Source organism: Mus pahari, chromosome 11 (assembly GCF_900095145.1).
Source record: "Mus pahari chromosome 11, PAHARI_EIJ_v1.1, whole genome shotgun sequence".
In the NCBI taxonomy this organism is placed as follows: Eukaryota; Metazoa; Chordata; class Mammalia; order Rodentia; family Muridae; genus Mus; species Mus pahari.
Window position 1 is genome coordinate 8,134,841 of NC_034600.1, and position 13,149 is coordinate 8,147,989.

At 38.7% G+C, this 13,149-nt stretch overlaps 2 protein-coding genes across 2 annotated transcripts in view; one reads left to right on the forward strand and one right to left on the reverse strand.

Annotated features, from left to right (window-relative positions):
- Ttc37 (tetratricopeptide repeat domain 37) overlaps window positions 1-889 on the forward strand; it is a 105,475-nt gene extending 104,586 nt beyond the window's left edge. Inside the window, exon 45 of the mRNA XM_029543987.1 lies at window positions 871-889. The gene's annotated coding sequence lies outside the window, so the exon portion shown is untranslated. The remainder of the gene's footprint in view (window positions 1-870) is intronic.
- Fam81b (family with sequence similarity 81 member B) overlaps window positions 1-13,149 on the reverse strand; it is a 59,574-nt gene that overhangs the window by 4,832 nt on the left and 41,593 nt on the right. Inside the window, exon 8 of the mRNA XM_029543990.1 lies at window positions 1,234-1,369. Within this exon, the coding sequence (XP_029399850.1) occupies window positions 1,234-1,369 (136 nt within the window). The remainder of the gene's footprint in view (window positions 1-1,233; window positions 1,370-13,149) is intronic.

The following is a 13,149-nucleotide window of genomic DNA, read 5'->3' on the forward strand; positions in this document are numbered from 1 at the left end:
AAACAAACAAACAAAAACAAAAAAAAGAAAGAAAGAAAGAAAGAAAGAAAAAGAAAGAAAGAAATGCTCACCACGTGATTCTAGGGTGTGAGTGTGGGTGCAGCAAGAGCCTTAGACCTATGGGCTTTCTACAGAGAATCAGGGAGGAGGGACTGGGCACAAATGCCATGTCTCCTGTGAGTCTATTTCCTATTGCTCGCTTTAGGAATGGTGAATTCAGTCTCTCTCTTCCTCCCACAGTGACCCAGGATCCCCCACTACTGCTTGTAAATGGTAGAGGGCTTTGAGTACTTTAGGAGCTGAAGAACCAGCAGGCTTACTTGGCAGCCAGGAATCTAACTATGCAGACTTTGCTAGCCATAGCAATAGTAAGGCTACTGGCTTCTACCTCATTCGGTTATGTGCACACCGAGGTGTGGGCTACAGACATTGTTTACTGTGTTGCTGGCAGTTCCACTGAACGAAGTTCTTAAGACATCTGTACAATCTTCATGGCAGGTAGCCATGGGCTACCTTCTTGGAGGACTTGGGGTTCCAGTAGCAATGAGAGACTCTGAAAGCCCACACATAGGTATGTTTCTCATATGCCCTATCAGCCTCACTCTGAAGACCGGGACTTGCTTCAACTGGTACGATCTAGAAAAGAGTTCTTAAAACTTTGGATCTATGCTAGGCATGGTGGAGCACACCTTTGATCTCAGCACTAAGGGGATAGAGAGAAACAGGCAGATCTCTGTGACCTCTGGGCCTGCCTGATCTACATAGCAAGTGCCACAACAACCTGTCTCAAAAACAAAAACAGAACAACAATAACAAATAACTCTGCATCTAGTAATAGATCTCAAGTAGGGTAAATTTCTTGTCTTCCAGAAGCCTTCAACCTGTCATGAGGTCATGTGTCACCTAGGAACCGTGTCCAGTGCCCCAGGCCCCTAAAGGAGAACTCCAGAGGAGATTCCTTGCTTTGGGCTGAGAGTGCTTTGTTATTGCTGCTGCTGCTCTTCCTCCTCACATTCTTGAAAAAGAAAATTTCTTCAAATTATTTTGGAACAGGGACAGCATATTCTAGGAAATGTAGGTCCCCACATCTGGAGAGGAGATTCCTGAAGCAGAGGCACTGGACTCCTACAGAGGTGTTAAATAGAAGCACTCTCCCATGCAGCAGAGCTTCCTGTCCCTGCTGGGGCAGCCACCATGCACTGCTGTCAGCCTCATGACACAGGAGCGCCTTACCAGCTTTTCCTGCACGACCTTCAGACACTCATTCATGTGGCTCATGTGGTCTTTTCTGTACTTGATAAACTGGTTTTCTGTCCATTTTTGATTGGTTTCAACTTCTTGATATATATTTGTAGAAAGTGAGTTAAATCTAAGGCAAAACATTTTAATAAGTTAATTTAATAAATCTAAAAATAAATACATGTAAATATAAATAAAATTAATACATTTAAAAATGTATCATCAAAAAGATATAGTAGGGTAATGTCTCCGGGCCTGAGCATCTTAGGAGGTGTGGGTCCTCCCCTAGGCTGGCGTCCAGGCCAGCCACTTGCAGCAGCCCTTTGTGTACCTCAGAATGCAAACCTACATGGTGGCAGGTATATGGTAAGCGCACTGATAATTTTCTCATACAGAAATGCATATGTATCCATGTGGAAATCCCCTCAAGGCTTGAAGTTCTCTGTGTGAGAGAAAGAAATGCTCAAGTCATTTTGCAGTGGAGACTGACAGATTTTCTGTAAAGAGCCAGATTGCAAGTATTTCAGGCCCTATAGCTTGAATGCTGCTACTGTCATGGGCGAGCAGCCATAAACAACACGAACAGCATAGCTCTGCTCTGATCAAACCCTGTATACCCAGAGTCAAATTTCACAAAAATTTACAGGTCACGTAGTATAAATTTTTTAAAAAATTATTCAAAAGTATAAAATGCATCACCTTCAGTCAGACTTAGCTGCTTCAGTTTTCTGGCCCTTGCTTTACAAGATCCACCTGAAGCAAGGAGAATAGCAGAAGGGACTGACAGTGTCATTAGAGGAAGGTGGGGCAAGCCCCAAACATTCCTCAGCAGAGCAGTGTCTAAGGTTTGGCTTTGGGTAATGTGTACCCCGGGGAAAACATCAAAACCACCTCCTTTGCCACTGGTGGATCTGAGTGGGTGGTTCTGTGCCAAGTTACTCACACAGCAAAATTAAGAACCTGAACCACCAGCCCTGAAGTGAAGAATGTACGGAAAGGGACTGCTGGCTGACATGATGAAGTATAGGATCATCAAACAACAGAAGAGTTTAACAAATGGGAGTGGGTGTCGCTTCAAAGGAGTGGCTCAGTGGTACAAAATGGAATTATATTTGAATTGACAGAGATATAAATCTGAGGAGAGAAATTGTGGAGGTGTACGAGTATCCCTAATATGGCAATTTCAAATTCCCATTTGGAACAGGCCATAGTATTAGACCGACAGGAATGATATGTATTGTCACTGATGATAAAATCCTTCTCAATGAATAGTGTTGACAAAGCAATAATTGCTCTGATATCCTTCTGACAAAATTAGGTACAGATTATGGTATTAACCCTTCGAAGTCACTTAAGATGTGAAGGACACATGGCACATATGTATATCTTTCTGGCTGTCATGAAAAGTATTTGGATTCCTAACTAGCAAATGGAAATGTCAGCTGAGTATCTTAGTGTACAACTATAATCCTAGCACTTGCCTACAGATGCAGGAGGATTGTTCACAGGTCAAGGCAAGTCTGGTCTACTTATTAACCTGTAGACTAGACAGGGTTGCAGACTGAGATGTTGTCTCAAAACAAAAGAGAAGTTGAGTGGAAGTAAAAGAAGAGAGAAAAAAAGAAGTAAAAGAAGAGAGAAACAACCACCTCAAAATAGGTGCCATAAAATAATTTCTGTACAGACCAGTGGCTATAAACTACAGAGCATATTGAGTAATGTCTGAAGACAGTTTTCATTGTCAACACTGGGAGGCGCTATTGACATTTAGTGTACAGACTACGGTGGCTAGCGCACATCCTCCCTGGTCATGCAACCAAGCCATCAGAAATCTTAAAGGTGACAAACTCTGGCTTGCATCACAAAGGCAAGGACTGGAGAAAGTAAGATAATTAAAGTCCGATCTTCATCACATCTAAATGTTCTCACATTAGTTTTTGGCACTCACAGACACTGTATCTTGATTTAGCTGAGTTCCTTGTCATTGAAGAACATGAAATCAGTTTCTTTTCTTGTTTTAAACTGTCATGATTCCCAATCACCTATGAAAATGTCTAATTGCTGTTAGATCTCAGACAAATAAGTTCAGTGAGTATTGTGTGGACGGTGCCATTTGGATCAACACTTTCCTCTGCGGACTGCTTCTTTTGTTGCCCTTGTTCTCCATTCATTCAGACTTACTTCTCTGCTGAGTTGAGTAACAGGAGTTTTAACAGAAGTTGAATAACTCCTGTGAAGGAGGGCCCTTTACCTAATGTGATATCCACGTGCATCTTCACTGTTTCTTTGTTATGAAGAGACACCATGGCCAAAACAACTCTTATAAAAGAAAGTATTTAATTGGAGGCTTGGCCATTATCATTGTGCCAGGGGGCATCATGGTGGCACACATGTTACTGGAACAGTAGCTAAGAGTCACATCATGATCCATGGGCAGAAACAGAGGGGGGAGGGGGAGGGGAGAAGGAGAGATATCTGGGCCTGGTGTGGGCTTTCAGAACCTCAAAGACCATGCCTAGTGACACATTTTCTCCATCAAAGCCATGCCTTCTATTCCTTCCCGAACAGTTCCACTAACTGCAGACCAAGTATTCAACATTTGAGCTCTTACATCATCCTCATTCAAACCACCAGACCTCATTTGTCAAAAGTTAAGTGGGCATAGCTTTGCCATTTTATTTCTAGGTTCTCTTTTCTATTGCAGTGGTCTATTGGTCTATTTTTGTATCAAAACCAAGTTGTCTTTATTATTATAACTCTATGTCGTATTATTTGAGGTCAGGTAGTATAAAATCTCAAACATTGTTTTCATTCCTTGGGATAGCTTTGGCTACGTGTGTGTGTGTGTGTGTGTGTGTGTGTGTGTGTGTTTGTGTGTGTTTGTGTTGGGTTTTTGTAGTTCCATATAAATTCTTGCATTTGTCCTATACCTGTGAAATGTGACATAGAAGTTTTGAGTTTGAACATGTTTAATACTGATTTGGGTAGTATAGATATTTTTATAATATTAATTCTATCTACCTAGGAGCATGAAATAGTTTTCCATCATTTAGTATCTGCTGTGATTTCCTTTTTCAATATCTTGAAATTTTTGTTGTAAATGTCTTTCACTTCTTTAGTTAGATATTTTCCTAAATACTTAATCTTGGGAGGAAATATTTTAAATTGAAAAAAATTCCCATACAATAAATCATTATCATAGTAACCCCTCCCCCAACATCTCCCAAATCCTCTCTACCTTTCCATCCACTCAATTCCATGCCCCCCTATCAAACAGGTATCAAACAAGCAAAACAAAATAACAACAACAACAAATCCACAACCTCTCCACACACAAGAAACACACACAACACACAAGAAACACACACACACACAAATTCCACAAAAGTACAAAATTGGAAACCATAATATAGCAGCAAAAGGCCATGAAAATAAAAACAAAACAAATCACTCAAACAAGGCAATACAGGACAAAATTCTAACACAGTGCCATTTGTTTTTTTGTTGGCCTTCTACTGCTAGGCACGGGGCCTACACTTACATGTGGATAATGCAACCAGTAAGTTTTCTCCAATAAATGAATAACGCATTTTTCATTTGCAAGTGGTTCTCAATTGGAGACAGCATCTTGTTTAGGGATGGGAGATGTGTCTACTTCCCCTCTCAGTGCTGGGACCCAGTCTGAATTGAACCTGTGCAGGTCCTGTGCATGCTGAGTATTTGTGAGTTGATATATGTGCCATTCCTATTGTTTCCTCAGTGTCTTCTATCCCCTCTGGCTCTTAAAATCCTTTTACCTTTTCTTCCACGTAGTTTCCTGACCCCTGAGGTGAGAGGTTTGATGAAGACATCCATTTAGGTTTGAGTGTCCAAGGTCTCTCACTCTCTGTATATTACCCAGTTGTGAGTCTCTGTGTTAGTTCTCATCTTATTGAAGGAGAAATGTCTTTGATGATAGCTGTCTAAGGTACTGATCTATGGGTAGCAGAAGGTGATTTAGAGTCATTTTATTGCTATGTTCCTTTAGTGGCATGATAGTATCTGGGTTAGGGGAAGCTATCTTTTTAATGGAATATTTTCCCTAATTTATTTTTAAGAGAGTTGCCTATTAGTATATATAAAGGGTCACTTTGTTTTGTTTTCAAAATACATACTGATTATGTATCTTGCAAGAACCTTACTGTAAGTGTTTATCTAAGGTTTCTAGAAGACTCAATAGGGTTTCATCAGTAAAGAATCATGTCTCTGTAAATAGTGATATTTTAAGTCCTTCCCTTACTATTGTTGTCCCTTTATGTATTTCTCTTATCTAATTGCTGTAGCTAAGACTTTGAGTACCATATCAAACAAAACAGGGGAGAGGGGATGAACATCCTTGTATCATTTCTGATCTTAGAGAAAAAGTTCTTAATTTGTCTCCAATTAATATAATGTTGGCTGTAGATTTGTAGCCTTTATTATTTGAGGTATGTTCCATCTATTTCTGCCATATCAGAACTTTTATGACAGAAGCATGTTGAACTTTGCCAAATGCCACCACCAACAAAATAACATATTAACAATCATGTGTCACTGATAATTCCCAGTATCAGTGGCTTCAATTCCCTCAATAAAAAGACAGAATAACAGAATGGATGTGAAAACACAGCCCCATCCTTCTGCTGTATCCAAAAAGCATACCTCAACATCAAAGAGAGACACTACTTTTGGATAAATGGCTGGAAAAGGATAGTCTAAGCAAATGGATCTAAGGAGCAAGCCGCTATCTAACAAAATAGACTTTAAACCAAACCTAACCAGAAGAGATAGAAAAGGAGACTTCACACTCATCAAAATGAAAAAAAAAAAATCAACCAAGCTGACATTTCAATTCTTATCATCTATGCTCCAAGCACAAGGGCAGCTACATATGTAAAAGAAACATTACTAAAACTTAAATCACTTGTGGACCCACACACCCTGATATCGATAGACTTTAATACCCAACTCCCACCAATAGACAAAACTAAACAGAGAAATGTTGGCACTAACAGACATTATAAATCAAATAGAACAGATATTTATAAAGTATTGCACCCACACTCAAAAGAATATACCTTTTCCCAGTACCTCCAAGTATTTTCTCCAAGTATTTCTCAGAATTTTCTCCAAGCTAAGAGGAAAGTTCATAGAACTAAGTGCCTACATAAACAACTGGAGAGATCTCATATTAGCCACTTAATAGCATACCTGAAATCTCTAGAACAACAACAACAACAAATCATACCCAAGAGAGGAGTAGAGAGCAAGAAATAATCAAACTCAGGGCTGAAATCAATAACAGAAATAAAGAGAATAATAAGAAAGTCAAGGAAACAAAGAGTTGGTTCTTTGAGAAAAGCAATAAAATCAACAAAACCTTATCCAAATTAACTAGAAGGCAGAGAGTGAGAATATCCAAATTAACAAGATGAGAAACAAAAAGGGGGACATAACAGCAGACACTGAGGACATCAAGAGAATCATAAGGACATACTTTAAAAGCCTATACTCCACCAAAAATCTAAATGAAATCTAAAAAATAAATGGATAATTTTCTTGATAGATAGCACTTTCGAAAGTTAAATCAAGAGCAGATCAATACTTTAAACAGACTTATAACCCTAGTGAAATAGAAGCAGTCTTTAGATATCTCCCAGTCTAGCCCAGGGCCTAAAGACTTTAGCACAGAATCAGACTTTCAAAAAGGAGTGAAGGCCAATACTCCTCAAATAATTCCACAAAATAGAAACAGAAGAAAAACATTGCCCAATTTATTCTATGAGGCCACAGTTACTGCCAGGAGCCAGCCTGGCCTGGAATGGTTTGAAGCTGGACATAAAGTTGGATGTAGAGGTAGCTTTAAAAGACTGATAGTCTCTGACCTTATAGTGCTCTTAACTATACTGAATGCTTGCTGATAGCTTCTAAAGAATCCTAAAAACTTTCTTGTTTATTCTATGGTTAAAAATTACTGGCTTGGGTGACTAACAGCTGTTGCCTAGCAGTGGGGAACTAAGTAAAAAAATGTATTGCTATCACTCCCAGGTAGCCAGCCTCTCTGGCTAGGCTGGTTAACTCTTTGTGAACCAGAGAGGAAGGAAAAGAAAAGAATTAAGATCCTTTATATAGGCAAATATGCACAGACACATATACATTCATGCACCCACACTATGGCTGGGCCCTACTGTCTGGCTCAGTCAACTCCATAAGTATTTATGCATGCTTACATTCATACCCATGAACCTACATATATACAGACAGACAGACATATACATTTGGATGCATGGATATATGGATGGATGGGACAGAGTTCCCCAAGTCAAACTATCTAACCAACAATTTTATTTATTTTCTCTGGACTTTTTATACCTTCTTAGACAAAAAGTTCTTTAGAAAATTACCTCAGAGATAAAATGTTATATAAAATGGGAGCTATAGAAGGGTGTTGATATTTTCAAAGCAGTGTTTCATTCTGTGTGCTTGTTATAAGTTCAAAGTAGCAGTTTTTACATATCCTTGCCTTATAGTGCACACCTATGGTTATATCCTTGGACCTAAATGTTTTTCATTGAACAAAATTTTGTCCCAAGCCTATTTCTCTTTTTAGTGTAATTATGAAAGCTTATTTTATTTCTTTTTTATTTTAAATTTTTTATTAGATATTTTCGTTTTTTCCATTTCAAATGTTATCCCCCTTTCTGGTTTCCCCTCCGAAAATTCCCTATCCCCTTCCTCCCTCCCCCTGCTCCCCAACCCACCCACTCCAACTCCTTCCAGAAAACCAAATAGCCCTATTAAAAAATGGGATACAGAGCTAAACAAAGAATTCTCTACTAACAAACACTGAATGGCTATGAAGCATATGAAAAAAATGTTCAACATCCTTAATCATCAGGGAAATGCAAATCAAAACAACCCTGAGATTCCACCTCACACCAGTCAGAATGGTTAAAATCAAAAATTCAGGTGACAGAAGTTGCTGATGAGGATGTGGAGATTACTGGTGGGATTGCAAGCTGCCACAACAAATCTAGAAATCAATTTGGCAGTTCCTCAGAAAATTGAACATAGTTCTACCAGAAGATCTAGCTATACCACTCCTAGGAATATACCCAAAAGATGTTCCAACTTGTAATAAGGTCATATGCTCCAATATGTTCATAGCAGCCTTATTTATGATAGCTAGAAGCTGGAAAGAACCCAGATATCTCTCAGCAGAGGAATGGATACAGAAAATGTGGTACATTTACACAGTGGAATACTACTCAGCTACTAAAAACAATGAATTTATGAAATTCTTAGACAAATGGATGGATCTAGAGGATATCATCCTGAGTGAAGTAACCCAATCACAAAAGAACACACATGATATGTACTCACTGATAAGTGGATATTAGCTCAGAAGCTCAGAATACCCAAGATACAATTTGAAAACCATGAAACTCAAGAAGAAGAAAGACCAAAATGTAGATACTTTGATCGTACTCAGAAGGGGGAACAAAATACCCATGGAAGGAGTTACAGAGACAAAGTTCAGAGCAGAGACTGAAGGAATGACCATCCAGAGACTGTCCCACCTGGGGATCCATCCCATTAACAACTACCAAACCCAGACACTATTGCAGATGCCAACAAGAACTTGCTGACAGGAGACTGATATAGCTGTCTCCTGAGAGGCTCTGCCAGTGCCTGACAAATACAGAAGTGGATGCTCACAGCCATCCATGGATGGAGCACAGGGTCCCCAATGAAGGAGCTAGAGAAAGGACCCAAGGAGCTGAAGGGGTTTACAGCCCCCTAGGAGGAACAACAATATGAACTAACCAGTGCCCCCAGAGCTCCCTGGGACTAAACCACCAATCAAAGAAAACACATGGTGGGTCTCATGGCTCTAGCTGCATATGTAGCAGAGAATGGCCTAGTGGGTCATCAATGGGAGGAGAGGCCCTTGGTCCTGTGAAGGTTCTATGCCCCAGTATAGGGGAAGGCCAGGGCCAGGAAGTTGGAGTGGGTGGGGCAGCAGAGTGTGGGGAGGGGTAGGGGATTTTCGGAGTGGAAACCAGGGAAGAGGATAACATTTGAAATGTAAATAAAGAAAATATCTAATTTTAAAAAAGAAACAAAGTATTTCTTATTATGCAGCCTTTACTTACTATATGAGAACTGGGCACATTCTATTCTTGTAATACTTAATTACATCTTTCTAGCATAGCAAATAAGACCATTTCTGAAAACTTTCTTCCTAAAATTAATTTAATCAAGTCAGGAATTCTATAGACTCATTAATTCAGCTAAATAGCATCACTCCATGAGAGTTCATCTTTATGTTAATCCGCTGGAAATCTGATAAATAGGGTGGGCTAATGCCCAGGGATTATTATAATAATTTAATAATTGACAGGAAAGGCATGTCACCTGCAAGAAACAATCCTGAGATGAAGTCTCTTTGGGACCTTGCCATCAAGCTCACCAAATGAAGACCAACCAAAACCTGATGGGCCACCTCCAGGAAGGTCACCTTCTAGCCTTAGCCTATCCAAAGTGGCTCCTGACAAGTTACCCTGTGATAGTTTGTGCTAACATACAAAGACTCAACAGAAGAAGGAGAAGGAGAAGGAGAAAGAAAGAAAGAAAGAAAGAAAGAAAGAAAGAAAGAAAGAAAGAAAGAAAGAAAGAAAGAAAGAAAGAAAGAAAGAAAATTACAGACCAATTTCTCCTATGAAAAATAGATGCAAAGATACTCAGTAAAATACTTGCAAACCAAGTCCAAAACCATTTCAAAAAGATCATCCACCATGATCAAGTAGGCTTTACCCCAGAGATGCCCGGATGGTTCAATATAGAGAAATCAATAAATGTAATCCACCATATAAGCAAATGAATGAAAAAATCACATGATCACATTATTAGATGCTGAAAAAGCCTTTGACAAAATCCAACACTGTTGTATGACACTGGAGTTAGAAACTCCTACCCCTGATAAACACCTCCAGCAAAGCACTTGGAGTTGAGTTTTGATGTCATCAAGTCTTTGTGCACTGGGAACTGTATTACACCAGGAAACTATTTTCCAAATTGTACTGCATTTAAAGAAACTGGCAATAAACCACTTGTCACAAGACTCCCAAAGTTTAATCCAGGCCAAGTCAGGCTGAAGCAAGTTCTCATTCTTACCTCTGTGGGTATTTCCCTGCGTGCCGTGGCACCTGCAGGGACACTTTCACAATGACACTCCACCATGTTTGTACTGTTGTCTTCATAAGAGGTAGCACTTGGAAACAGTCTAGATGCCCCTCAACAGAAGAATGGATAAGGAAAATGTGCTCCATTTGCACAATGGAGTACTGTTCACATGTTTAAAAGAAATCATGAAATTTGCAGGAAAATGGGTGGAACTAGAAAAAAAATCATGCTGAGTGAGATATACCAAACCCAGAAAGATAAATATGATATGTAGTCATTTATATTTGGAAATTCACTATTAAATAAATGATAACCAAGCTATAAACTCAGGGAGGATAAGCATAGAGGAGAGGGCTAGGCCAGACACACAGATCTCTCCTGGAGGCAGAAGTAGAATAGATTTTATGGATAGAATAGAGCCTTGGAGGAGAGGGACAAGAATGGGAGGCTCTGGTGAGAAAGGAGACCATGTTGAAGGATGGATGGATATGAAGGACATCTAAGAGGCTATATGGGAATCAATTGCAATGGATAGTAACAATAAAATAACCCTAATTATATTGTGCTATACTCATAGATCAGTGCTTTAAAAAATGAAGTTAAAATTTTTGCAGGAAGATTGATGGACTTAGAATGTATATCATTAAGCAAATTTACACAGTCTCAAAAGAAATAAATTGCATGTTTTCTCCCATATGCAGAATCTAGCCAATAATGTATACATATATGTAAAAAATGTATGTATGGATACAGCACAATATAAAGAAAACGGAGCAAGAATGTAAATATATGGGAGTGAGGAAGAACAAACTTCAGGTAATAGACACAAGCTATGAAAGATTCTGTAAAGCTAATTGTTTTATTAGTTCTGTCGTGGAGCATCCAGTTTCTAGATGCTGTCATGGAATTTTTGGTTTTGATAGTAGATACATGGGTAAAATACATTCAACACCGAGAGTGCAGAAGTTAATGAGCAGTCCCACAGCTTCTGTTCCACCAGTCTATTCTAACTGTGCTGCAGTCCACTAAAATGTATAGACTTTGGGTCTGGTTAATTTTGCTGTGCTATATTTTTACTTATTTTTAAGTTCTTTTTAATAATAAGGATTATAAATTAAAAGGTAAAATACAAGTGGACACAAAAAGCTTGTCAAGCTGTTTAGAATCCTAATATGCTTTGACTTTCACTTCATTTGCTCCATGTTTGGGGTAAGTGTTAATAGTTATAGTTTACAGGGACAGTTAAGTCCCAGGAAATCTATGGGACTCTGAACTGAGACTTTAGGTTCACCTTTGCTTGTAATGAATGCGAGCATTTGTTCCCTTACCACATATACAGTATGAATGTCTCTCTGAACAAGCAAACACTAACTATACCCAAGTATCAACTTCTTTAATGGTGTGTTAATTGAATTTCTGAAATTAAAATAAATACAGAAACACAGTTACTACTGTGAACCTTTTGTTACAAGACCAGCCTTTAATCAGAGAATGACTTTCCTGTTAGCATTAGAAATCAGATTACATCTTCTAGTAAGTTAAAACAGAAAGACATTTTTAAAGCATTTTTTTCTTCAAAGAAAAAGTAAAATAAGTTTGTGTAAATCTTTGCTTAGAATTTTTTCTAAGATCATGGACATGGTTTACCCTAATTCTATAGATTATATAACTAATAGTTAAAATGTAATATTAATTTATTTTATGACATTTACAGTTTATTTACCAGATCATCAAGTCTACTGGGTGTAGTGGTAGTTCAACCAGGAGTAGATAGGTAGGTAGATGATAGATAGGTAGATAGGCAGATAGATAAATAGACAGACAGACAGACAGACAGACAGACAGTGTGATGACTTGTATATGCTTGGCCCAGGGAATGGCACTATTAGTAGGTGTGTCTTGTTGTGTCACTGTAGGCATGGGCTTTAAAACCCTCATACTAGCTGCCTGGAAGCCAGTCTCTTCCTAGCAGCCTTCAGATGAAGATGTAGAACTCTCAGCTCTACCTGCACCATGCCTGCCTGGACGCTGCAATGCTCCTGTCTTGACGATAATGGACTGAAACCTTGAACCTATAAGCCAGCCCCAATTAAATGTTGTCCTTTATAAGAGTTGCCTTGGTCTTGGTGTCTGTTCTCAGCAATAAAACCCTACCTAAATCAGATAGATATCAACAGGCAGACAGACTGGTAGGTAGATGGCCCTTAAAAAAATTTTTTGTTGTTGTTGTTGTTGTTTTTTGTTTGTTTGTTTGTTTTTGTTTGTTTTTAAAGACAAAAGCCAGATTTTCAGTTATGGTAGAGTCCTTAGTAGGACAATACAGGCTATTAATTTTGGTGTTGTTTAATTTCTATATAGATGAAACAAGGTTAAATTTTACACCCAGGGTAATTCTAGGAAGACTTAATTGGAAACTGAAGGCAGAGCAGAGGCTGGCAGAGCTGTAGTGAAGACTAATGATGCAAATGCCTACGTTGCATACTTCAACTCTCCATCCTAAAGCAGTGTTACCTAGGCCACTCATGACCCCAGTGCTGTTCCATGCCCGAATTAGTCAATGGCTGGTTTTAGAAGATTTGAAGACCTTTTTCAATTTAGTCTTTCTTTCTTCCTTCCTTCCTTCCTTTCTTTCTTTCTTTCTTTCTTTCTTTCTTTCTTTCTTTCTTTCTTTCTTTCTTTCTTTCTTTCTTTCTTTCTTTCTTTCTT